General features: G+C 45.3%; 1 protein-coding gene across 1 annotated transcript in view; it reads left to right on the forward strand.

The window, feature by feature from the left end:
* Nucleotides 1-15,549: 15,549 nt before the first annotated feature.
* bzw1 (basic leucine zipper and W2 domains 1) overlaps nt 15,550-27,568 on the forward strand; it is a 46,782-nt gene continuing 34,763 nt past the window's right edge. Inside the window, exons 1-3 of the mRNA XM_033024517.1 lie at nt 15,550-15,699; nt 24,873-24,946; nt 27,254-27,430. Coding sequence (XP_032880408.1) covers nt 24,883-24,946; nt 27,254-27,430 — 241 coding nt within the window. The 5' untranslated portion in view covers nt 15,550-15,699; nt 24,873-24,882. The remainder of the gene's footprint in view (nt 15,700-24,872; nt 24,947-27,253; nt 27,431-27,568) is intronic.

The following is a 27,568-nucleotide window of genomic DNA, read 5'->3' on the forward strand; positions in this document are numbered from 1 at the left end:
AAGTACAGTGGGTTACATGTACAACTGAAATCTGCAAGAGTGTAAAAAGAAAAAAACGTGCAAAAACCAAGACAACATAACTATTACATTTTCCATTGGTTCAGGGTGCCTCAAATGCCTTACAGCAGGTGAACTGCTTTTAATAATATGAAATGTTGTGATATAAAAATTAAGATGCATTTCCCTGTTTTGCCCATTTAACAGACCTTGGATGATGGGCAGTGATTGGTACCAAACATTGTGATTTTGAAAATGAGGGGGAGGGGGGGGGGGGGGGGGGGTGTTTGTAGGTTAGTTAACTAAAATTGGTGAATTCAGTCCTCATACCATTAGGTTGTAAACTACCAACGCAGAATATGATGTGCTATTTCTCCAGTTTCATTACATGTGGCCCACACTCTGGCAATGGATGAGTCCCAGGACAGAAAGCTCTGCCAAAGGCTGCTGGATCTCCCAAACCATTTTAACTCACCTTCCCATTTTGACCTTTCTTTTGCCTTCTCTTCTCTGTGCCCCACCTGGATTCACACCCACTTATCCTGCCCCTTCCCACCTGTATTTCTTCCCGACTTAAAAATGAATGACTCTTCTATCTTATCTCAGTTATTATCTTTTCATCTCTTCCCTTTGTCCAACCATTGACCAATCAAACATCCTCCCCCCCTGCAAGTCAGATCACTTGCCTGACTTTGTCCCACCACATCTCTCTCCAACAACCCCCCCACCCCCCACCCACATTCAATTTGGAACCTGGAACGGCAAATAATCTACTGTAGGAGCTCAGCCAGTTGAGTAGCATCTGTTGGGGGTGAGGAATGATCACTGTTTTGGGTCAAAACCTTGTATCTCCATAAACCTGATCTCCATCTGGATGGTAGATATTGTGGGTATGGAGCAGAAGCATGAGGAAATATTGTCCATCTGCCTTGATGCATGCTGCTACAACAGATTGACACCATCCATCATAAAGCACTTGATTGGTTTCTCATCCACCATCACTTGCAGACGGTGGAAAGTGTTTAGGATTGGTATAATGTGTTCACTTACCACATTATACCAATTCTTTGACCCATCTTTAGCCATGGTACTTATGCAAATAATCCTGTTGAATCTCTAGTTCACGGTGACCCACAAGATGTTGATGGTAAAGGACTGCTAACAATGGTGTGAAATTTGAGTATAGGAGCAGGGAGGTTCTACTGCAGTTGTACAGAGTCTTGGTGAGACCACACCTGGAGTATTGCGTACAGTTTTGGTCTCCAAATCTGAGGAAGAACATTATAGCCATAGAGGGAGTGCAGAGAAGGTTCACCAGACTGATTCCTGGGATGTCAGGACTTTCATATGAAGAAAGACTGGATAGACTTGGCTTATACTCGCTAGAATTTAGGAGATTGAGAGGGGATCTTATAGAAACGTACAAAATTCTTATGGGGTTGGACAGGCTAGATGCAGGAAGATTTTTCCCGATGTTGGGGAAGTCCAGGACAAGGGGTCACAGCTTAAGGATAAGGGGGAAATCCTTTAGGACCGAGATGAGAAGAAACTTTTTCACACAGAGAGTGGTGAATCTCTGGAACTCTCTGCCACAGAGGGTAGTTGAGGCCAGTTCATTGGCTATATTTAAGAGGGAGTTAGATGTAGCCCTTGTGGCTAAAGGGATCAGGGGGTATGGAGAGAAGGCAGGTACGGGATACTGAGTTGGATGATCAGCCATGATCATATTGAATGGCGGTGCAGGCTCGAAGGGCCGAATGGCCTACTCCTGCACCTATTTTCTATGTATCTATGTATCTATAAATGTCAGGATAGGTATGGTTAAATTCTCACTTCTTGCAATTGTCATTGTCTAGCAATTTTGTGGTACAGATCTTACTTGCTTTTTATCAATGAAACATTAGGCCTGGAATGATTATACATCTTTTGTGGTAGTTTGTCATGGAATGTTGTCTGGGTCTTGCTGCATTAAGGCAGCTTCATTTGCTGAGGAGTTCAAATACAATTTAATGTTGTGCAATCAATACTGAATATCCCTATTTCTGATCTTACAATTGAAGGAAGACGATTAATGAGACAGTTAAAAACAGTTTGACGAAAACATTGTCCAGAAGAACTACCATGACAAACTCTTGCTTGATGTCCTGGGACAGGGATGTAGCGGCAGATTTTTATATCGTTCAAGAGATTACTCCCTCTAGCCGCTAAATGGACTACATGGTTAAGGGGAATGTCTCCGTACATATGCGAGCTCCCCGTCAAAGACCTTCAAAGCATCTTCACAGACAAATCTTCCAAACAGTCTTTTGATTGATACATTCTTTATTGTTGATGAAAAACAATAAGGTACATCCAAACGTCATCCGGCTCGTTATAATAATCTTCATCGAACTCCAGCTTATCGCTTTAAACATTAGAAAACTCGTGTTTCCGTTACACTTCGCATGGTCGAAGGGTAAATCTTCTCTACGCTGGTCCCAAACTAAACTAAAAACTAAGCTTCTGCGCAAGAAACTTAGCCCCCAAAATACGTCATAAATCCCACCCACAATATAACGGGCAGTCTAAAAATTAAAGACACATGCCTTCATTAAAGACACGCAAAACAAGCCAAATGGCCACTACAAGGGATAATTGACCTCCAACAACCACATCCTTCTTTCTTTGTGCTAGGTATAGATCCAACTATGGGACTGTCTTCCTTTTGATTCCCACTGCCTTCAATTTTACCAGGTCTCCTTGATGCATGCTCAACTCAATTCTACCATGATATTGACCAGTCATTCTCACTTTAACTGAAGCTGGTATGTCAGAAATAGCCCTGACAAAATCCAAAGTGGATATCAATAAGCAGGATGTTTATACAGAACAATACAGCACAGGAACAGGCCTTTTGGCCCCCAATGTCTGCACAGAACATGATCTGATTATAAACTATTCTCATCTGCTTGCACATGATTAATACCCCTTCATTCCCTGCATATCTGTGTGCCTATTTAAAAGCCTCTGAAACACCACTACCGTATCTGTCTCCCTGGTAGTTCCAGAAAAAAACAGCCAAGTTTATCTAACCTCTTCTTGTAGCAAACCACCCTCTAACCCAGGCAGCATTCTGGTAAACCTCTTCTGCATCCTCTCCAAAGCCTCTACATATTTCCTGGAAACTGGAATTGCTAGCAAAACCAAAGTCATATAGAGCAGTATCATTATTTCCTGATTCTTAAACTCAATGCTCCAAACAATGAAGCCAAACATACCATATGTCCTCTTTACCACTCTATCTACTTGTCATCAGGGATCTATGGACCAGGAGAGGACACAGTTCTCACCAGATAGTAAGAACGGATAGCTACAATTTGTATAAGAATAAAGAGGATCTGGTATGTTCAACTTTTTGTCTGTACAATTACTTCAATAAAGAACCAATTAAGCTAGAAATAATGACTGGAAGATCCGTTCTTTTCGTCTCCGTAAGATCACTCCCACTTACTCGTGTAGTAATGGCAACGGAAAGTTGGACATTGAAAAAGTTACAGTGGAATAACATTAGCAACCCTCCAATCCACAGGAACTGATCCTGAATCTATAGAACATTGGAAAATGATCACCAATGCGTCCACGATTTCTAGAGGCACCTCTTTGAGTACTCTGGGATGCAGACCATCAGGCCCTGGGGATTCATCAGCCTTCAGTCCCATCAGTCTACCCAATACTATTTCTCGCCTAATGCAAATTTCTTTCAGTTCCTGTCTCCCTAGATCCTATGTCCTCTGACATCTGGGAGATTGTTTGTGTCTTCCTTAGTGAAGACAGAACCAAAGTACCTGTTCAACTCTTCTGCCATTTCCTTGTTCACCATAATAATTTCACCTGTTTCAGCCTTCAAGGGACCCACATGTGTCTTTACTAATCTTTTGCTCTTAACATACCTAAAGAAGCTTTTACTATCTGTAGATTGGTTATTGCATGTGAACCAATCAGAGTAATGTAGCATCACTAACTCCACCTTACTGTACACTTTATATTAACACCCATTTCCTACATTACGTAGTTATACTAGCAGTAGTGATGAACTAACAACCTACTGTACTGCTCTACTATTCCTTATGATTAAAGATGATTTAAACTCCAGACCTGTCTGTTAAGTCATTTACATGGTGTCAGAAAGCGTGAAGTAACCCACTGCGTCGGTATACCGGGTTTTATTTGCGTTTTATTAGTCTGATCTTTTATTACCATGGCTCACTCGTGCCGCAAGCCAGCTCAGCTCATCTTTGATTCGGACATTGGAGAACGATGGAGGCTTTTCGAGATTGACTATGAACACTATATCAACATCGTCCATCACAATGATCCAGATGAGGTCAAGGCTTCGCTCTTGCTAAACCTGGCGGGACCCGAGGCTCTGATTCGCGCGCAAACCTTCGACTTTGCGCAAGCTGTACTTGACGGTAACGGCCAGGTAGTGGTACCAGCCGAGACTATGCGTAACCCCAATGTACAGCTGCGTAAATTCCGTGAACTGTGTGACCTGCCTTCTAACCACATCCTGGAAAGAGCTAAATTCTTCGCGCGACAACAGCTTCCTGATGAACCTGTTGAACGTTTCATTTGCGACTTGAAATACATGACTCGGCGATGTCGCTTCGGTGAAATAACGAATGAGTTGATACGTGACAAACTCGTTAGTGGTATGTCTGATCGAAAGCTCAAAACAGAACTACTCCGTAATACTGACCTAACTCTCGAACAAGCTGTGCATGCCTGCCATACGTCGGAGGTTGTGGCCCCACTGAGCGACCAGTTTGACACCCATAAAAAGAGTATAAACCAGACGGGCTTCACTAAACGCGCAACGCCGACAACTAGCAGAAACTTTGTGAATGAACCGCCGCAAAGGTGCCCTAACTAACTACTTCCACAACAAAGGTCGGCTATTCTGTCCAGCGAACGGCAAGCCATGCAACTACTGAAAGAAAATGAACCACTTCACCATTTGCTGCAGGTCCCGTGGGAACCGCAATTCCAGTTTGGCGTTTAATCTACACCTGCTGCTACAAGACCAAACATTCTCCGACTCCCAATAACAGCTGGAAGCTGCCCACGAGGATGATCCAATTAGCTCATATGAAGAGTCTACTCTCCTCCACACAGCTGGTAAGCTTTTGGACCCCTCTGTTTCCATGCTAATTAATAACAAGCCTGTGAAGGCCAAATTGGATACCGGAGCGCGCGTGAATGTAATGTCCCTGAGCGTCTGCAACAAGATAAGAAATAATGAGACCTTGACTAGAGACGCCTCTACCTTGCATGCCTATGGGGGGGAGGTGATGTACCCCCTTGGAAAAACTAGCTTCAAGTGTGTATTGGAAAATGTCACAAAAAATCTGATTTTCTACGTCCTAAAATCAAAGTCTGTGACTTTTCTGGGAATTCATGCATGCCAGGACCTGGGGTTAGTCTCTTTCGGCCGCTCCGTCCACAAGCTACAAATATCTGATGACCCGATTCAAAACTACCAAGATCTGTTCGATAATACACTGGGCAAGCTGCCTGTGACTTACAAAATCGCCATTGACCCCATCGTCGTCCCAGCCGTCCGTGCCCCTCACATGCCAGGCGTGACAGAATCCAGACTGAACTTAAAAATATGGTGTCCATGGGTGTACTGGCTGAAATCAATGAACCTACAGACTGGGTTTCCACCATGGTTGTCACGAAATAGAAAGATAAAGATGAGCTCAGAGTGTGCATCAACCCAAGAGACCTAAACACAGCCATCAAGCGCCCACACTATCTGACGAGAACTATCGGAGACGTCGCGGCTCAAATCGGTCGCGTAACAGTGTTCTCCGTGCTAGATGCAAAAAGCTCGTTCTGGCAGATACCTCTAGATGACGAGTCCTCGAACCTCACCACGTTTGCCACACTATTTTGCAGATTCAAATTTCTCAGAATGCCATTTGGTATCAATTCGGCTAGTGAAGTTTTTCAGAGAACCATGGAACATCTGTTCGCAGGCTTCCCATACGCTATCATTGTTGATGACATCCTGGTGTATGGCAAAGACCTAGCAGAGCATGACTCAAATTTAAAGCAGATTCTGGACAGGGCACGTGAAATCAACCTAAAGTTCAACCCCAAGAAATGCAAGTTCCGCGTTCCCGAGGTCACCTATGTCGGACACGTATTCACCTGCAATGGACTGAAGCCAGACCCTAAGAAAACTGCAGCCATCAACGAAATGCCTGCCCCAGCCGACATACACAGCCTTCAACGCTTTCTGGGTATGATCAACTATTTAGGAAAGTTTATACCCAATCTCTACGAACTCATCTCGCCACTAAGATAACTCACCCAAAAGGACACTGCCTGGACCTGGTACCAGCAACACCAACAGTTGTTTGACTCTTTAAAACACACAACAGTTATGGACTATATAAAATTCTGCACCGATAATGTCACTACCCACAAAGAGATAAAGACCTTCCCTAACCAGAAGCCGTGGATGAGCAGGGAGGTCAGACTCCTACTGAAGGCTCGCGATGCCGCTTTCAGATCTGGCGACGCTGAGGGATACAGCTCATCCAGGGCCAATCTGAAAATGGGAATTAGGAATGCCAAACTCAATCACAAACGGCGGATTGAGGAGCACTTCCATAACAACTCTGACCCCAGGCGCATGTGGCAAGGAATCAAATCCCTTGCCGATTACCAGAAAGTTAACACGCCTCCCCCAGACAACGCCTCCCTTCCTGACGACCTAAACCATTTCTATGCTCGCTTTGACCGTGATAACAAAACCCCAGCCATCAAAGTTGCTCCACCCCCGAATGAACAACCCCTCAGTCTCTCCACCTCTGCTGTACAAGATGCACTGAGCAAGGTGAATGAGCACAAAGCTGCCGGCCCCGATGGCATCCCTGGCCGGGTGCTCAGGGCATGTGCTGGACAACTATCCCCAGTCTTCACCGACATTTTCAATCTGTCACTGGCCCAGGGTGTTGTCCCCACTTGCCTCAAGACATCAACCATCGTGCTAGTGCCCAAACAATCAGCCACAGGGAGTCTCAACGATTTCCGCCCAGTGGCACTCACCCCTGTCATTGCTAAGTGCTTTGAGCGGCTGATCTTGGCTCACCTCAAAGCCAGCCTCCCCCCCACACTGGACCCCCATCAGTTTGCCTACCGGGCCAACAGGTCTACAGAGGACGCCATATCGGCGGCCCTACACTCTGCCCTGACCCACCTGGACAACAACAACTCCTACATCAGGTTGCTGTTCATCGATTTCAGCTCTGCCTTTAACACTGTCATCCCCGCCAGCTTGATCACCAAACTCAGCGGACTTGGCATCTCCACCTCCTTCTGCAACTGGACACTGGATTTCCTCACCAACAGACCAGTCTGTTAGGGTCAACAACCTCACCTCCTCCACTATAACACTGAACACCGGCGTGCCACAGGGCTGTGTGCTCAGCCCTCTCCTCTACTCCCTCTTCACCCACGACTGCATCCCTAAGTACGGATCCAACGCCATCATTAAGTTTGCTGATGACACCACGGTGGTAGGACTGATCAGTGACAACGATGAGTCAGCCTACAGAGAGGAGGTCCAGCACCTGACAACCTGGTGTGCCAACAATACCTCGTCCTCAACTCCAAGAAGACGAAGGAAATTATTGTCGACTTCAGGAAGGTCAGAGGAGGCAGTCATACCCCCATCCATATAAACGGGACTGAGGTGGAGCGCGTCTCCAGCTACAAATTCCTCGGGGTACATATCTCGGAGGATTTGTCCTGGTCCCTCAACACCTCCAAGCTGATCAAAAAGGCACAGCAGCGCCTTTACTTCCTGAGGAGGCTCAAGAAAGCCCACCTGTCCCCCCAGATACTGACCAACTTCTACCGCTGTACCATCGAGAGCATCCTGACCACCTGCTTCACGGTATGGTACAGCAGCTGCACTGTTGCGGACAGGAAGGCACTACAACGGGTGGTGAAAACCGCGCAGCACATCATCGGTGCCCCGCTACCTGCCATGGATGCCCTCCACTGGAAACGGTGTCTGAGACGGGCTGGGAAGATCATTAAAGACCCCTCCCACCCCAACCATGGATTGTCTGGAACTCCCTGCCACAAAGGGTAGTCGAGGCCAGTTCATTGGCTATATTTAAGAGGGAGTTAGATGTGGCCCTTGTGGCTAAGGGGATCAGAGGGTATGGAGAGAAGGCAGGTACGGGATACTGAGTTGGATGATCAGCCATGATCATATTGAATGGCGGTGCAGGCTCGAAGGGCCGAATGGCCTACTCCTGCACCTAATTTCTATGTTTCTATGTTTGCCCTCCTCCCATCAGGGAGACGGTACAGGAGCCTCAGGTCTCGTACCAGCAGGATGAGGAACAGCTTCTACAATTATACCATCACATTGCTGAACTCGGAGTCCCACCGATAGATTTCTCTGGTCCCTCCGTCCCCATTGTTTAATTATTCTGTATTTTTGATTATTCTGTATCTTCTTTTTTTTAAATTTCTATATGCACTACTACTACGGACTGACGCAAAACTGCATTTCGTTGTACCCATACTCAGTATTTGTGCAATGACATTAAAGTTGAATTGAATTGAATTGAACCTGGCCAGCGCTCCCACCTTTACATACTTAAACCTGATGTAACCAGTCACAATTACCTGTGATGCCTCACAATACGTGTTGGGCGCAGCCTGCCTTCAAACATCTGCCGACGGCACAGTGCTGCCTGTATCGTACGCCTCTCGCACCATGACGGACACTGAACAGCGCTATGCCCAAATCGAAAAGGAGCTGCTAGCTGTTGTCTTCTCATGCCCCAAATTTAAAGATTTCATCTTTAGGAAAACTTTCACAATCGAAACCGACCATCAACCACTAGTAACCATCCTGAACAAACCTATTCACGCAGCACCTGCACGTTTGCAGCGCATGATGATGCAGCTCCAGCGATTTGATTTCAAGATCGTTTACAAAAAAGGCAAAGTATGCTCATTGCCGACACTCTCTCTCTCTCGCACCACGTGCGTCCAGTGAACGGCATCCATATGAATGTGACGAGCTCACAGTTCTCAAGGTTGACTTCGTTCCCACGGAACGCCTACGTCACCTGGCGAAGCACACAGCCGCTGAACGGAACTCTACAGCTGCTTTCCTCCATTATCAAAAGAGGCTGGCCCGAAAGACAACCCAGCGCACCACTGGAGGTACAGCCATTCTTCCTAGTCCGTGATGAGTTGGTAATGCAAGACGGAATCATCGTCAAGGGTCACAAAGTCGTGATCCCATCATCCTTGCAAGACGAATACTTTAAAGAGGTACACAATGGCCACCCAGGCCACAAAATGGCACCCTGCCCCATCTGCAACCGTTTGGTACCCCACCAACAGAAGCAGCCTCTACTGCAACCCCCTCCAGCACTGCCTTGGACATCTCTTGCAGCGGACATTTTTGAATGGCACAGTAAACACTACCTAGTCCTAGTCGACTCATACTCCAACCAGTTCGAACTTGTTGCCCACCATCACATCCGAGATAGTTATACAAAAGCTTCAGAGACATTTTTCCGTATTCGGCGTACCAGTTCGTCTGCAAACTGACAACGGAAGACAACTCACCAGCCAAGCATTTAAACACTTTGCCAGACGATGGAACTTCCACCATGTCACCAGCAGCCCTGAATACCCCCAATCCAACGGCCTCGCTGAACGTGCCGTCAGGAGCGCAAAACAGCTTATGGAACATTCTCATCTTGCCAAGTCTGATGTCTACCTCGACCTCCTGAACCTGAGAAACATTTCCAGGGACGGGGTCCTGGGTTCCCCCGCTCAACGGCTAATATCTTGTACAACACGGCCTCCACTACCCATTGCCCAGCAACAGCTGAAGCCACAGGTGCGCAAACCCACTGCGGTCCAGAAGCGCATTCAGGAGAGACACGATATTCAGAAGCGCTCCTATGACAAGTCCAGCAAACCACTAAAACCACTAATGCAAGGTCAAGTGGTCCGTTTGCAGACTGCTGTGGGACATACCCGTCTGGGTTTCGTTGTAGGCCCATCCAAAGAACCTCATTCCTACCTTGTCAACGCCGATGGTGTTCTGTACCGGCGCAGCCGTCAACATCTCCTGCTTGTGAACGAACCTCGACCAGCTCCTACTGGCCCATATGCACCGCCTCTGCCATTTAAACCCTCTGCTGCCCCTGTTCTCCCTAGTCCCAGCATGCACTCTCCGCCTCGGTCGGTTACCCCATCCACCCACGTTAACATTCCCGCATGCTCACCCCGCCAGGTCTCCTCAAGTGTCCCCGGCTGCACTCTCTTTTTCGGGTTCCCCACCTCCCAGCCCCACTGACCTTTCTGGTATGGAGGGAGAGGGGTTTGTCCGTACGCGTTCGGGTCACATTAGTAGACGACCTGACAGGTACGCCGAATATGTGTTTTCATGAAACTGCATGTGTTTAACATTTGTCTTAACAACTTTTCTCTCTACGGGGAAGGATGTAGATTGGTTATTGCATGTGAACCAATCAGAGTAATGTAGCATCACTAACTCCACCTTACTGTACACTTTGTATTAACACCCATTTCCTACATTACGTAGTTATACTAGTAGTAGCGATGAACTAACCTACTGTACTGCTCTACTATTCCTTATGATTAAAGATGATTTAAACTCCTGACCTATGTCTGTTAAGTCGTTTACACTATCCTTCTTTATATTCTTGGCGGGTTTACCTTCGTACTTCATTTTTTCACCCCGTATTGCCCTTTTTGTTACCTTCTGATGTCCTTTGAAAGTTTTCCCAATCCTCTGGCTTTCCGCTACTCTTTGCCATGTTATACACCTTTTATTTTAGTTTTATACCGTCCCTAACTTCCCTTGTCAGCCACGGTTGCCTCTTACTCCCCTTAGAATCTTTCTTCCTCTTTGGAATGAAATGATCCTGCATCTTTTGGATTATACCCAGAAATTCCTGCCATTGCTGCTCCACCGTCATTCCTGCTAGGATCCTTTTCCAGTCGACCTTAGCCAGCTCCTCTCTCATGCCTTCATTGTCCCCTTTGTTCAACTGCAACACTGACACTTCTGATTTAACCTACTCCCTTCTCAAGTTGCAGATTAAAATTTATCATATTACTAGACTAAGTGGGACCCGTTGGGTCCCATGTTCACATGGGATGGCTGTTCCCCTGGCGCAATATTCCACCTCTCCACCAATTCCAATATTGGTGAGATGGCCATTGGGGGGGGGGGGGGGAGCTTTCTGGAGCGCTGGCATGGGTGTTGTTGGCTGCAGGGACTACTGGTCTTCAGAGGGCTAGTATGGACATTGTGGGCCAAATGGATTCTTGGGGTGGCAGCTCAGTCCCTCAAGCCTGATGTGCTGGCAGCTCACTCACAGCTGGTGGGCTGGCAGTTAACTCACGGCTATTCCTTGAAATTCCATTTCAAGCAGAGTGCTAGGCCACCAAATTCAAATCCATTTTCCTACCATTTCAAGCAGGGTGCAAGGCACCAAATTCAAGTCCAGTTTCTTACCTCTTCAAGCAGGGTGCAAGGCCACAAAATTCAAGTGCAGTTTCATACCACTTCAAGCAGGATGCAAGGCCATCAAATTCAGGTTCAGTTTCCAACCACTTCAAGCAGTGTGCAAGCCACCAAATTCAAATGCAGTTTCATACCACTTCAAGCAGGGTGCAAGGCCACCAAATTCAAATGCAGTTTCATACCATTTCATGCAGCGTGCAACGACACCACATTCAAATGCAGTTTCATACCATTTCGTGCAAGGCCACCACATTCAAATGCATTCATACTATTTCAAGCAGGGTGAAACCACCATAAAAACCACCCAAAACACCACACTCACAGTTCAGTAGACATTCAGTGTGTTGTTGATTCACAGCTCAGATAGAGTCGTGACCTCTCCCTCCCCCATCATGCAGAGACTGAGCCACACCCACACTTCCGGGTTTTATAATACCTCCCCCTCCCACCGGAAAAGGTGTGGCCTTCATGGCGTGATTGACAGGAGAGAGATTCTCAACATTTCTTAAACACTAATAACACGTTTGTTTTTCAGTGATGGGAAGAATCCTCTGCATCTGATGAGCGGAGAGGAACTGAGTAAGATGGCCAAAAATCACAGCCGTTAGTGGTAGCATTTTATCTAAAATCAATATAGTGCAAACAGGAAGTTGTCAAGTTTAGACAAACAACCATTTACAGGAGTGCCTTTTCACTTCAACCCAAACCCCCCAAACATCCATTTGCAGGCAGTGCCTTTTCACTTCAACCCAAACCCCTCAACAACCATTTGCAGGCAATGCCTTTTCACTTCTACCCAAATCCCCCAAACAACCATTTGCAGGCAGTGCCTTTTCACTTCAACCCAAACCCCCCAAACAACCATTTGCAGGCAGTGCCTTTTTACTTCAACCCAAACCCCCCAAACAACCATTTGCAAGCAGTGCCTTTTTACTTCAAACCAACCATATTTTAATTTTCAAACCACATTAAGCGCACTCACAGTTGAGTAGACTGTCATTTTTGTTCAGTGTTATTCAGACTGTTCAGTGTTATTCAGAGCTCAGAGAGACATGACCCTCTGGCTTCCTCCATCTTACAGAGACTGAGTGAGGCACACCACTTCCTGGTTTTATAGTCCCTCCCCCTCCCTCCAGCAGGGGCAGCAGAGAGAATGGCAATTTTAAAAAAAACATTAATATCTCTCTGATTTTTCATCGATGGGAAAAATCCTCCGGTCATGGAAGGCGGAGGGGGGCTCTGAGCGAGGTGGCCAAAAATGACGGCCGTAAGTGGCGGCGTTCTCTTGGAAATCGCAGTGGGCCAAAAGCGGTCAAGATTAGACATTAATAATATAGATGGTCACTACCTCCTAACAGTTCCTTTACCTCGAATTCCCTTATTAAATCTGGTTCATTAGACAACACTAAATCCAGAAATCCAGGCACTCTACAAACTCCCTTTCTTGGGGTCCAGAACCAACCTGATTTTCCCAGTCCACCTGCATATTGAAATCTCCCATAACCACAGTGGCATTACCTTTGTTACATGCCAATTTTAACTCCTGCTGCAACTTGCACCCTATATCCAGGCTACTGTTTGGGGGGCTGCAGATAACTCCCATTAGTGTCTTCTTACCTTTACAATTCCTCAATTCTATCCACAGTGACTCTACATCGTCAGTCCCTATGTCACCCCTCGCAAGGGACTGAATTTCATCCCTCACCAACAGAGCTACCCCACCTCCTCTACCCACCTGCCTGTCCTTTCTATAGGATGTATAACCCCGAATATTGAGTTGCCAGCCCCAACCTTCCTGCAACCATGTCTCTGTAATCCCTACAATGTCACATCTACCAATCTCTAACTGATTGATTCCTATTTCACGTGGACTTACTCTCCTATCCCTTCGTGAGCTTTCTGTCCCATTAATTCTGGTGTCTTCCTTACCTTTTCTTATACTCTCTTTCCCTTTAACTCCATCCTTGTATTTCCAATTTGTCTCCCCACCCCCCCCCCCCCCACTATTTAGTTTAAACCTACCCGTGTACAGTTTTGAAGATTCAGCACATTTGCTGCTATTTTCACCCTGCTCTCTCTTTCACATAACCTTTCTTTTTTGACTAAGGATGAGAATCGATTGGAAACCGAGAGATTTCTAAAGCTATCTTTACCCCGTCTCCTCTTAGCTTGCTTCCTCACTCTCCCATTCTCGCCATCTCTTGCACATGTTCTTACAATTTGGAATTCTGTATACGAAGGAACTGCAGATGTTGGTTTAAACCAAAGATAGACATAAAATACTGGAGTAACTCAGCGGGACAGGCAGCATCTCTGGAGAGAAGGAATGGGTGACGAATGGGTGCCATTGTTACTGGTTTGTAGGATGGAAATAAGGAGAGGGAGGGGGAGGGGGAGAATGCCAGGGCTACCTGAAGTGAGAGAAATCAATATTCATACCACTGAGCTGTAAGCTGCCCAAGCCAAATATGAGATGCTCTTCCTCCAATTTGCATTTAGCCTGATTCTGACAATGGAGGAGACTTAGGACAGAAAGGTCTGTGTAGGAATGGGAAGGAGAATTAAAGTGTACAGCAACTGAGAGATCAGATAGGTTCAAGCGGGCTGAGCGAAGATGTTCTGCGAAACAATCGCCCAGTATGCTTTTGGTCTCGCCGATGTCTACATCTTGAACAACGGATACAATAGCTGAGGTTGGAGGAGGTGCAGGTGAAGAAAGGACTGTAGGGGTCCCTGGACAGAGTCGAGGGAGGAGGTATAGCAATGGACAACTCAAAAGGGAAACGCATTACCAACCAAATCACAGTTGTAGCATTCGGGATGATGTTTGGGTGAAAAGTGAGTCCATCAGAAAGGACGCGAGCATAAGAGGAGTGACATTGACAGGCAGTGGGGGCACTCAGGTCAAAACCTCCATGTACATGGTCGATGTTGCAGTCTTCAGTTCAGATCCATGGTCGGTCCGCAGATTGATTAGTGTCTGCGACCAGCTTGAGTCGGCCACCGGAGCCAGGGTGAACCGCAGGAAGACCAATCTTCCGTCCCCTTCACCATCAAGCCTGACTTCTTGTGAGGGTGCTGGGGATCTTGTTCGGGGGGGGGGGGGGGGGGGGGGGGGGGTGACAGAGGCATGTGACAAAAATTGGTTGAAGCGGATAGCCAAGGTGGGGAAGAAACTAGAGCTGTGGAAGCAGCGCTCCTTCTCTATAACAAGCATCAGGTGTGAGGTGCTCTCGGTACTGCTGCACTTGGCGCAAGTGTGGCCAGTCCCTCCCTCCTACACCACAGGGATCACCCGGGCCGTCTTCCAGTTCATCTGCGGGTCGAGGATGGACAAGGTGCGATGGGCCACAATGCACAAGTCGGCAGACAACGGGGGGGGGGGGGGTAAAAACGTGCCCAATGTCGCCCTCACCCTGATGGCCACCTTCGTGTGTGGCTGTATCAGGCGTAGCATAGAGCCAAGGCACATGGGCAAGTGTAACTACCTGCTGTAACAACCGCGCCTGTCCCTGGTTGCGAAGGATGGGCCTGGCGCAGATGCCACGAAATGTGCCAGTCAACTGGACATTGCCACACCATCTGAAACAGACGTCAGCCTGTGCTTTGCCACTGCACTCCCTCCACCCGGTTTTCACCAATACATCCGGCGCGGCATTACCCCTCCCCCTCGTCTTTTACGTCAACAGTCAGGCTGCGTGAAATGACGTCAGCCTGCTCAGGGCGGCGCCAAATGCCTGAATCAGAAAGGGGGAGAAAGCAAAAGGAAAGGCAGGACAAAACAAAATCAGGTGATCAAAATGCGAAAAAAAATTCACTCCGGATAAAAAAAATATCCATCCGAACGAAATAAAACCCGCCCGCTTTCCATCATATCGCGGCATTTTGCAATATTCCTCACAACCTCACCTGAAGGAACCGGCGTCCCTTCATCCCGCCGGGCTGGTCCAGTGACGTCAGCGGCCCCCCCTGCGCAGGGATGCGAGTGGAAGCGTCCTGGCCGTACAAAGACCGTGCATGCGCACTGCCCCCCCAGGCTCCCATTGTAGGACACCATTTGTACGTTAGTTAACTCCTTTAGTCCGACACTGACTTATACAGCTGTATTTATCTCGGTGAGTGTCTCAAATCCATTCTCCCTCCCGGTTCATCGGTGAAATTACAGTTAAATTGAGTGGGATCGGTGGTCGCCTCTGTCGCCCGAGCGAGGGTGGATACGGAGAGCCGCGATATGGGGAAGGGAGTAGCGGGGTGGTGTTGGAGGGGGAGCCGCGGGATGAGGAGGGAATAGCGGGATCGGGGAAGGTGGTGGAGGAGCCGTTGACCAGGGCGCGGGCGACCCGCCCTCGCGCTGCTCCTGGCGTCGGTTGGATCGACGGGCGCGTTTGAAAACAGTCCGGTTTGTTCCTGTTTAAGCCGGATTGGAGGGACGGCTGTGAGGAGGGAGGGAGAGGAGGAGGAGGGGGGGGGAGGGGCTGGTGTGGGAAGATGCGGCGGCCACCTGGCAAAAGAGGAAGGATAGTGAATGTAGGAAAGAACGGGCCATGAGCGAGGGTGAACGGTAAGAGAGGAGGGGAGGTAGTGAAAAGTACGAGGCCATCCTTGGGTCGCCAGCTTCTCGAACCGCTTCGCCCTACTGTTCGCATCGCACTGTTTTTCCGAGATTCGGTCGAGGGCGACGGGCACTCGGTGTGTTTGGTTTTAAAACGGTGCCGGCGTTTGCCCGGGCCACTGTTTATCTCCACGTTGTACACGTGCCTCCGCCATTACCGCACCTGGATTTCGACGGCCACACTCGCTGACGAAGGAGGCGGGCTTTCCTCTTGCTCCACAGTCCACACAAGTAGCGTGCGGGAAGAAGCTATTTGGCAGGAAATGAGGCGGCCGCGATGGTGTAAAATCTCCAGACAGTTGAACACCAAATACTAGGAGGAACTGAGCGGGTCAGGCAGTATCTGAGGAGGGAAATGGACAAGCGGTGTTTCGGTTCGGGATCCCTGAGTCCGAAGAAGCGTTGGGACCGGAATCGTCGCCTGTCTATTCCCTTCCCAGATGCTGCCTGATTTTCTCCAGCTCTTTGTTTTACTCAAGATTCCATCGTTTGCAGTTTCTTGTGTCTCGCAGGTCACCAAATGGATCTCGGGCATTGCGCAGATTTTATAATTTACTTGTTTAATTGCCAAGAACGTCATTTTAAGGCTCTAGTAAATTAAGTGAACAACCGCTGATCTGGGACATAACTTAGGAGTTACCACTCTTAATATTGTTAGACCACGCTGCACCAATTGAGAGTAATTTGTCGGCTGTTATGTTTGGAACCGATTCAATTACTCGAAGATTTAGCTTTATGGGGGATTTTAATGGACCTAGTGCCACGTACCCCACCGAAGAAATGAATAGTGCAAATTCAGTCTGAAGAAGGGTTTCGGCCCGAAACGTCACCTATTTCGTTCGCTCCATAGATGCCGCTGCACCCGCTGAGTTTCTCCAGCATTTTTGTGTACCTTCGATTTTCCAGCATCTGCAGTTCCTTCTTGAACACAGTGCAAATTAAAGTGATTTCGTGGCTGCCTTAACTTGAGAAATAGTTTGAATTTCCCCAAACATTGTAAAGTAAGAATCTTCCTGGAAGCAATAGGGATATTTAAATTAAAGGCTGGTAAATCCACCATTTTTTAAATTTTGGATTATCATCTAATTGTTTTTAAATACCGAAAGGTGTTTGCCTAAAGAAAAAATAAGAAGTAATTTGCTTTGACATTTTCATAAAAATGTCTACATTTCTCTTGAGTATGCCCTGTCATTTTGGAATACAGCTGTTTTCTATGGTAGTCTAATTAGTTGGCAGATTTTGAGCTTTTGTCATGGGGTGATGAACTTCACTTGAATAATTAAATGTTCCATTTATTATTTTACTGTGTGAGCCCAACCTTATTAACCTTCCCTATTGTTTGTTTTCACCATCTGTTCCTCTTATTTTGGGCAACAAAAAACTTGACAAGATTTGGAATGTTTATGTCATGAAGGTTCTTGACTATAGTAATTTCAAATGTGATTGTATTTGCCGTATATTGTAATGCATTGGATAAGTGTAGTATATCCACGTTTGCTGCTGTAAAGTTGAATTAATTATGTGTTGGAGGAAAGTAGTGCCTGCAAAAGGATATTTTGGGAGGGGTTGTGGTTAGATGGAGTGTAACTTGAAATCTGAGATTATAAAGCAGATTTTTAAATCCTCAAATTCTTGGATGAAGGCCATCTGGTCCAGTTGATTTGTCTGTCTTTTGCCCTGTGAGTTTCTCTAATACTAATCTTTGATTGGGGTTTTTACACATTTCTCCATGTAATTGGAAATTTATTCCATCTATCATCGGGTTATTTGCACTATCTTCCGTGGTGAAAACTGATGCAGAAAAAAATAGATTTAACATAAATATAATTTCTTTGTTATTATTCACTAGGCTTGTTATCGAGGGGACAAATAGTGCTGAAGTAACTCGGCGGGCCTGGTACTATCTGAAAAACAAACACCCACCACAGCCATCTTCCTATTTATAAATTTTCTAGCTTTTTGGCCTATTAAGACGGGACCCTTAAAACCCCAGTCTTCTTGCCAACACCAACCCTTTTCTGTATTTCCTTGTTTTCAATTTAGTGTTGAGGGAATAGCAGATACTGGTTTACCAAAACAAAAGGCGCAGTGCTGGAGTAACTCTGGGTCGGTCAGCATCACAGGTGAACACAAATGGGTGATGTTTTGGGTCTGGACCCTTGTTCACACTGGTGGGGGAGGAAGCAAGCTGGAAAATAAGTGGGGGAAGGACAATGTTTGGCAAGTGAAAGGTTGATACAGAGAAAGATGGGAGGGCTTTTGATTACCTTTGTGCAATCATTTGCCAAAGACAATAAATGTAGGTTAAGGAGTGGTTAAAATTAGGAAGCCAGAGGAAGGAATATAAGTGGGGTGGGGGAGGATTGAAGTAGAGAAATTGGTGTGACTCAAATTGGGCCATGGGGAAGGGATGGGAGGGGAGTAACCTAAAATTGGAGAATTCAATGTTCACACTTATGTTGTAAGCTACCCATGCCAAATATGAAGTGCTGTTCCTCCAGTTTGTGTGGCCTCTCAATGAAGGAGGCCCAGAACATAGAGATCAGTATGGGAATGCTAAAATAGTTAGCAACCAGGAGATCTAGCATGCCATGGTAGATTGAGCACAAGTATTCAAAGGTTGCCTGGTCTATGCTTGGTTAGAGGAGGAGCATGTGAAGCACTGTCTTACCCGGAAGGGCTGCTGTGGTCCTTGGATAGATGTGAGGAAGGTGGTATGGGGACTGGTGTTACATCTCCTATCGTTGCTGGGGAAAGTACCTGGGGATGGGGTGGTTTAGGTGGGAAGATATCAGCAAACCAAGGAATTGCAGAGGGGGAGCAGTCTCTGGAAAGGGGCGGAGATGGGAAGTTTTTTTTACTGGTGGGATCATGTTGATGGTGGGTGGAATATCAGTAAATGAGGTGTTGGATGTGGAGGCTGGTGGGCTGAAAGGTGAGGATAAGGGGAACTCTATCCATGTTTCATCTGGGTGGGAGCTGTGGAGTCAGAGCAGAACTATGGAAGATGCGGGTGAGGGATCCATCTATGACAGCAGGAGGGAAACCACGTTTACTAGAGAAAGAGCAAGCCTCATATCCTGGAATGGAAAGCCTGATCTTGGGAACAGATGTGGCTGAGATGGAGAACTTAAGAGTAGGGATAGTGCATTCCAAGAGCTAGGGTGGGAGGTGGAATAATCCAGATAACTGGGAGATGATGGGTTTATAGTAGATGTCTGTTGACAATCTGTCCCCTGTGATGGAGACAGGTCACGAAAGGGGAGAGGTGTCAGGCGGTCCAAGTCAATTTGAATGCAGGGTGAAAGTTAGTGGTAAAGTTAATTAAATCAACGAGTTCTGCACAGATACAGGAGGCAGACCTGTTGAAGTAATTGATGTAGCAAAAAAGAGTTGTGGTGGTGGGGGTGCATTTGGAACAAGGGTTGTTCTTCATGACCAATAAAAAGACACATAGCTGGAGCCCATGCGAGTGCCCATGGGTATACCTTTAACTTGAAAAAAGTGAGAGGAATCAAAAGATAAGTTAAAGGTGAGAACAGTTCTGCCAGGCAGAGGAGAGTGTCAGCAGAGGGAAACTGGCTGGGTTTCTGTTCAAGGAAGAACTACGGTCTTGACCTTCCTGGTGAGGGACTGGAGGTATAAAAGGATTGAACATCCACGGTAAAGATGGGGCAATAGGGGCCTAGGAATTAAAGGTTTTTGAATTAAAGGGTGTGTGAGGTGTTGGATTTGGGTTGCAAGGGACTGGACAATGGGGAATAGGGTGGAATCAAGGTGTGTTCTTTGGGGCAGGCAGAAACAATGGGTCTGCCAGGGCAGTCCTGTTTGGATTTTGGAAACGGTGCTAGAAATGGGCAATATACGGATGGGGAATGATAAGGTTAGAAACTGGAGGGGAGATTGTCAGAGGCGATGAATCAGTAACTGTCTTGCAGATGGTGGCCTAGTTTTCCTCCGAGGAGGTGTCACTGTTGGAGCATGATAATGGTCAGCCTTTTGGACTCCAGCAGAGCCTCCCTCGCTGGTGGGTTACCAAAATGGGCAGAGGGGTGATTGGAGAGGGTAAGTGGGTAGGAACATGTCAGCACCGGCTCCAACCTGCGAGAACCTTCGACCTCCTGGCAACCCACTAGGACCTCCTGCCGACACACCTACGGCTCGAGAATCCTCGCTACTCTCCATGGCGGCTTCATTCTAGTCGTCGCTAATTTTTCAACATGTTGAAACATTCACGGCGACCATAATGAGGCCGCGACTAATTCCTGGAATGCGGGAACTCCTCACGACCATGAAGGCGATTCCCCGGCAACCACCTGCGAACATGTGGCGACTGCATAGTCTCCTGCAGTTGCCCAAGTGGGACAGGCCCAATACTTGTAATTTCTGAATGCTCAGTTTGAGTTTTATCAGGACTGCTCTCCTATAGCTTTTGTTCAAATAAGACAAAAGGGATGAGTTTTGGAAGACTTCATGGGGCATGGGTATATGATATCTAAAAAAAACTTGCGGAATTAAAATGTGAACTTCTGATTAGAATTATTCTGAGCGCAGTATATATGAAAATCTGTTTTCACCTGAATATTGCTGAAGGAACTGTCCGTGGAGTGTCCCGAGCATGACTATCTTTGCCTATTTTGTGTGACTGTCAGAAATATGGCTGGTTGTGACAGATGGGACTATTTAATTGCATCTGTAACAGCTCACATAGAAACATAGAAAATGGGTGCAGGAGTAGGCCATTCGGCCCTTCGAGCCTGCACCGCCATTCAATATGATCATGGCTGATCATCCAACTCACTTGGATGGCCCAGCAATCTGGGCCAATGTAGATAGGTAATATTGTCATCTATGGTGTGGGAGGGATACATGGTTAATAAGGGAGGACCAATACTGACTTCCATCAACAAAAGATTTATTGGAATGTGTCGCAGGTTGGGTTTCTGTTCCAATGGCTTGCAATTTTTTTGTGACTAGCTGGTATTATGTTTATCAATGTAGGGTAAAAATGATTTTCCACATTGTCCAGCTTGTCATCTGATTCCATTAGTTCATTCAAACTATTAAACAGCCTCCTTATCTTCTTCCACAACTTGTTTTCTTTCCTTCTCGGTTTCCTTCAGAACTAGAACTCGGTATTTCTCAGTGAGTTTAACTTGTCTAATTGGTCTTTCATCGCCACCTCGTGGACCCTCATACATGAAACTTTCAACCAATATCTGAAGTGTTTACACATGGAACTATTCCTGTTGGTCGTCAAAATATACTAAGACATGAAGACTTGAAACAATGGCCTTACCTGCAGGATATCAAGATATCTGAAATAAATTCTAGTGTTGATCTACTTATCGGAACAAATGTTTTGAAGGCATTGGAACCAATACAGATTGTTAGGAGCCAAGGTGATGGACCGTATGCTACAAAAACCCGACTTAGCTATGGCTCCTTGAAAAGGAACAACGAAAACGAGAATCAGAAGAACTATCCTGCCATTGCTGTTAATCAAATGTCTACTGATAAATTAGAAAAGCCGATGATGAAGCAATACCATCATGACTTTAATGAAAGTACCAATAAGGAATCTGAAGAGATGTCAAATGAAGAGTTGAAGTTCGTGGATATTATGAACTACTCAGTAAAGATTGACGGACACTATTGTCTGGACTTAACTTTCAAACAAGAAAGTGTTAGTCTGCCGAATAATCGTTGTTTGGCAGAGCAAAGCCACCAGACTTTGAAACGCAAGTTTAGCGAGAATACGAAATTTCATGAAGTAAGAATCTCTTTTAAGAATAATTTCAACATGGATGATTGCTTAAAATCCGTGTCTACTGAGCAGAAAGCAATTCATCCAGAAGACCATCTGACTTCCCTTTGCAATAAGGGAGGAGTTACACTTTCCAAGCGGATAAGCGACAATTGTGAAAGCATTCCACCAGATGATAGAGCCAAAACTACCAGAGAGTTGGATTTGGACAGACAATCTGCCAATGGAAAGAGCATTGGGAGTTACTAATGTTGCACAATTGAAATATGTTGACAGAAGAAAATCCTACACATAAAGTTTCCAGAGAACTGACAGCGAACTGCTTCTTAAGCGATAAGAGATGGATCAATTAACTAAAATCTCTCTAAGTGTGACCGAGATTGGCCAAAGCTTGAGCTGGGATTTGAAATCTCTGTTAATGATCTGGAAATTAAATCAAACCTAACGGTGAACTTTATTGGTAAAAATCCTGTTATTCTTTTGAACGATTTTCACACTTCAACATTACTGTTACAACGCATCCATTGGACATGGAGGAAGATGTTTGGACGATGTTGTTTTGGACTATATATTGGGTATCATGCCTGATTTTAAGGGTTTGGTGTGCTCGGTAAAACTTTAAACTAAAACCAGTGTTTTAATAAAGTTAATCAAGTTAAGCTTGCTTCTAGAAGGCGAAAGTGAAGATGGAAGAGTCGATGAAGAATTCTGATTGCGGATATATAGTGCATGCTATTTCTTCCTTGTTAGTATAGTGGTTACTATCCCCGCCTGTCATGCGGGAGACCGGGTTCAATTCCCCAACGGGGAGCCAGACCGGGGTTCAATTCCCTAATTTTTTTGCTTTTGATATATGTCAAGCCTTCATGGCTGCTCTTTTGATGTTTATTAATAATTCCTATATATTCGGAACAATTAGGGGTTGGTATGTAGTGGCCATTTGGCTTGTTTTGTGTGTCATTAATTATGGCATCTTTCAATTTTAGACTGCCCGTTATATTGTGGGTGGGATTTATGACGTACTTTAATGAGTGTTTGGAGCTAAGTTTCTTGCGCAGAAGCTTCGTTTTTAGTTTCATTTTAGACCAGCATGGGGAAGGCATACCCTTTGACCATGCGGAGTGTAACGGGACACGAGGAGTTTTCTAACCTTTAAAGCGATATGCTGAAGTTCGGTGAAGATTGTAGTGTCCGAGTCGGAAGAAGGTTGGATGTATACCTTATTGTTTTTCATCAACAATAAAGAATCTATTAATCAAAAGATTTATGAAGATTTATCTGTGAAGAAGCTCTGAAGGTCTCTGACGGAAAGCTCACATGCGTATAAGGACATTCTCCTTAATCATGCAGTCCACAGTGGCTAGAGGGAGTAATCTCTTGAAAGATAAAAAGATCTGCTGCTACACTCCCAGATGCCGTTGTTGAAGAATTTTTTAAACATTGGCTATGAAGTGCAAGCCCATACCGCCTCTACTGTTTTGGCTTGTGCTAACTATTAAAGAGCAGTCTATCTCTCAATTCTTATCACTTTTTTGATTAATTATTCAGTTTCTTCCTGAAAGCTAGCATTGATTCTATTTCCTTGTCGGATCATTTCAGATCCTTTACCTTCTGTTTTAATTTGCCTACTGGTTATCGGGTTATCGATTCCATTATTGGATCGCTTTTCAATCACCTATTGCAAGTAAATGGTCTGATAAAGCTAGTCGACCTGCTGCATTGCAGTTCCTTGGACCAGATTCATTCCTGGGTTCTAGTACGGTCTAAAATTTGCATGTTCTTTGAAAGTGGCCTTTGACATGCTCTTGATTTCTACTCTCATTGCAAAAATGTGCAGGTTGATAGGCTAATTGGCCACTGCAACTGATCCCTAATGTGTACGTAAATGGTACAATATTGGAGTTGATGGGAATGAAGGATGCATAAAATGGGTAAGATCAATGTAAACATGAGGATTTGGTAGGCTGAAAAGCCCGTTCCCATGTTCTATCTTTGATTCAATTTACTGGAAGCTTTTAATTTGAACAGCTCATTCAATTTTTAGCTCCTTTTAGAGAATAATTCCAACTTTTCTACTATATATTGCTATTGTTATCTGTAATCTCCAATAATGCTGGTAAATCGTTTGTACCCTTTCGTATCCATAAACATCAACTGTGCCAACTAGTTTTGTATCGATCAACAGAACCGGTATTCTTTATTGCTATCACTTGTTTACATCTGCTTTTTTTGTACTTCACCCTCCTCTGGTGCCTTCAAAGAGAAATTAGTAAGAAATTAGCAGAAGGTGACTGTTGGTTTGTACCTGCTTTGCTGTTTGAAACACACTCAATTGGTAATGCTGTAGGACTTTTGGGCCACCAGGTCATTGGGCCATGAAGTGAGTATATAGGTAAGCAATGCCTACCTTGGGGCAAAATCTGACTTTTCTGAAACTTGGAATTTCAAAGTTGCATGGTAGCACTGGTACGTGGTGACTCTTTAAATGCTGATCCAGAAGTGGATCTTCGATTATCCATTACAATCTGCCTTTTGCTTGTGCATGGTTGTACTACTGAGAAGTGTGATTTGACTGGGTAGCACACAATTACTTGTGAACTGCAGGTCTAGCAATAGAATGTTTTTCATCCATCTACTTCCAATCTAACATTGGGTGCTTCGGTAATGCGACTAACAGGGCAGAAGGGTTACCTGACTCCATCAAAGGCTTCTGCATACATTAAATCCAGGCCCAGCTCAGTTTTCTTATTCCCTATACACACTCCCATCAGCCCTGGTTGAAATGTTGAAGTTTCATTATTGTGTTCTATATTCTAGCTTGTTGTAAAACTTACGCATCATAAATCAATGAATTTTCTCAACTGGTTCGGACAGAAGAGGATTATATAAACTTTTTGCTCTCTTGACAGGTTGTCTTTTATGAATAATCCAAAGCAGCAGAAGCCAACGCTAACTGGCCAGCGTTTTAAAACTAGGAAAAGAGGTAAGTTTCTGAAGATAAATTTAAAACAGCACAGTAGTGCAAGCAATAAAATTGCTCCCTGTTGGCTCCAGCCACCTCTGTTTAATCCTGGTTTCTTTGCTTGTGTTCTCCCTGGGAGTTGGATTCCTCTGCATTAGTTTCTTTCCATCATTTAAAAACACCTTTTGGTTGATAAGCTAAACAGCCATTATAAATTGTCCATAAGTGTGTAGGTGAGTGATAAGGATAGGGTAGTGAAATGCCAATTTCCACGAGTTTAACTAAGTTAGGTATAACTATTGCTGATTTTATTTTTTCATAAGTTGGTGCAGCTCAACGAGTACAAATTGGACTGGGAAGTGCAGAAATTTGGTTTATTTGAATCCTACAAAAATGCTGTATTATACAAAAATAAAAATCACTATATGGCTGTCAATCTGTTCTTTAATGCATATAGTGTCTAATGAATGGATACTATTCAATAATATGCATCAATTTTATTCTGATATAGCATCTAGTTCCCAATTCTACTATATACATTAATAAATCCACACCCAAAGATTCACCCTCAAAGTAGAATTGGGATCTAGATGCTATATCAGAATAAAATTGATGCATATTATTGAGTAGTATCCATTCATTAGACTTAACTATATACACTACAGTGTTTGAAGAAAGGGTCTTGACCCGAAACGTCACCCATTCCTTCTCTCCAGAGAGAGAGAGAGATATCTATTTCTATCTAAAACTCTCATCTTGTTTGTAAGCGAGAGTTCGAGAAACTCCGCCAGAACAGTTCACGATAGAGCCACAATTTTTGGCCCACCTTGCCATTGTCCTGTGATGTAAATGAAACGGGTTTCGTTCAGATTGACATATTTTGCCTTATTGACATTTTTAACTTTACAAAAACCACTTTTCCACTTCACAATGACGTCACAATAGGATCCCGAATCTCTTTTTTTTTTTTTTTTTTTTTTTTTTTTTTTAAAAAGTTGATATTTTACGTGACATTGATTTTATTCTTGAAAAATCAATCCGTTTTATTCAAATTCTTCTGTTTTCATTAACACCTGACCTTGAGTTGAGGTTATTTTTAAGAAAAAAACGATTTTCATTGAGATTTCTTTTATCCGTTTTAATCGGATCCCAACGCATCCGGGCGTGCGTAGTTGAGGGTTGCCTTTTGGAGATCGCCATTTGATTTGCTCTACCACCACCCTCCCACGTGGGGTCCGGTGTGTCCTGATTGGCTCTGTCGCTCCATTGATTGGCTCCGACCTCCCGATTGACGACCAATTGGGGGGGTCGATTAATTGGCTCCGACCGCCTCGGCCTCTCCCTCCCCAAGTTCCCCCGCAGCCCCTGTTTCAAGTACAGCTTCATAGCCTATGTGGTGAAGAAACCGGGGCCGGCAGTGGTTTACCTCGATCCTGGGGAGGTGAGGAGGGAGAGTGGGGGGGTTAGACGGAGGGGAAAGTGGGGGAGGTGAGGAGGGAGAGGGGGGGGGGGGGGGAGGGGAGGAGAGGGGGGAGGGAGGGGAGGGGTTATGGAGGGAGGGAGTGACTGAGGATAGGGAAAAGGGGAGGAGAGAGGAAAGAAGAGGGAGGGGGAGAGAGTGCTGGGGGATGAGAGGGAATTGATGATAGGGGTAGGAAGAGGGATGGTGCGGTAATGGAGGGGTGAGGGGAGGAAGCAGGAGAGTGGTGGAGGGTGGGGAGAGAGGGAGTATAATGGAGGAGGGGAATAGGGGGCTGAAGAGGGAGAGTGAGATGCGTTCACATTGATCTTGCATTTTACAAGTTATTGCCATTTTAAAAACGTCAGCTGCGCCTCCGAAGTTGGGGGTATGGGTGAGTGGTGGAATATTGCGTGGTGGGAACGGGGGCCAACGGGTCCCACTTGGTCTAGTAGCCTATAATGTTCACATAATGCTACCATAATTAAACAAGTGCAACATGTACTGTCTTGTTAAGGAACATTTGCTTGCATTTCTCTCACTTTCCTATCTTAAATTCTTTGAACATTTATGGGAGAAGTCATGTCTAACCTGGGGAGTGCCCGTGATATTTACTTTGAAACATATTTTTTCTGATCTAATGACAGTAGGAGCTCAAATGGCATTTGTTGCACTACTGTAGCAGTTGGGTATATTTCACTGCGTTATTCCAGATGAAATCACCAGCTGTTTGTTTTTTGGTGTAAAACTGTTGAACAATTAAGGTCTTAATAGCATAATTCTGAAGATTTAGTAGCATTTTACTAGCAATGAAGGGCAGTTGTATTCTAAATATTTTCTATGCTAACAATGGGCTTCTTAACATGCAGATGAAAAAGAGAAGTTTGAGCCTACTCAGTTCCAAGATTCTATTATCCAAGGTTTGAATGAAAATGGCAGTGATTTGGAAGCTGTAGCAAAGTTTCTTGATGCTTCTGGAGCAAAGCTCGACTATCGTCGCTATGCTGAGACTCTATTTGATATCCTGGTTGCCGGTGGGATGCTGGGTAAGTGTTCACTCAATGTGACTTTTTAATCTGCTCTTGACGTTTGTTATAGCAATGTAGGATGATCAAAATTTAATTATGTTTTGTGTAGCTGGGAGGACTTTAATCCAGAAATCTGTTCCAACGTAAACTAATCAG

Source organism: Amblyraja radiata, chromosome 7 (assembly GCF_010909765.2).
Source record: "Amblyraja radiata isolate CabotCenter1 chromosome 7, sAmbRad1.1.pri, whole genome shotgun sequence".
Lineage (NCBI taxonomy): Eukaryota > Metazoa > Chordata > Chondrichthyes > Rajiformes > Rajidae > Amblyraja > Amblyraja radiata.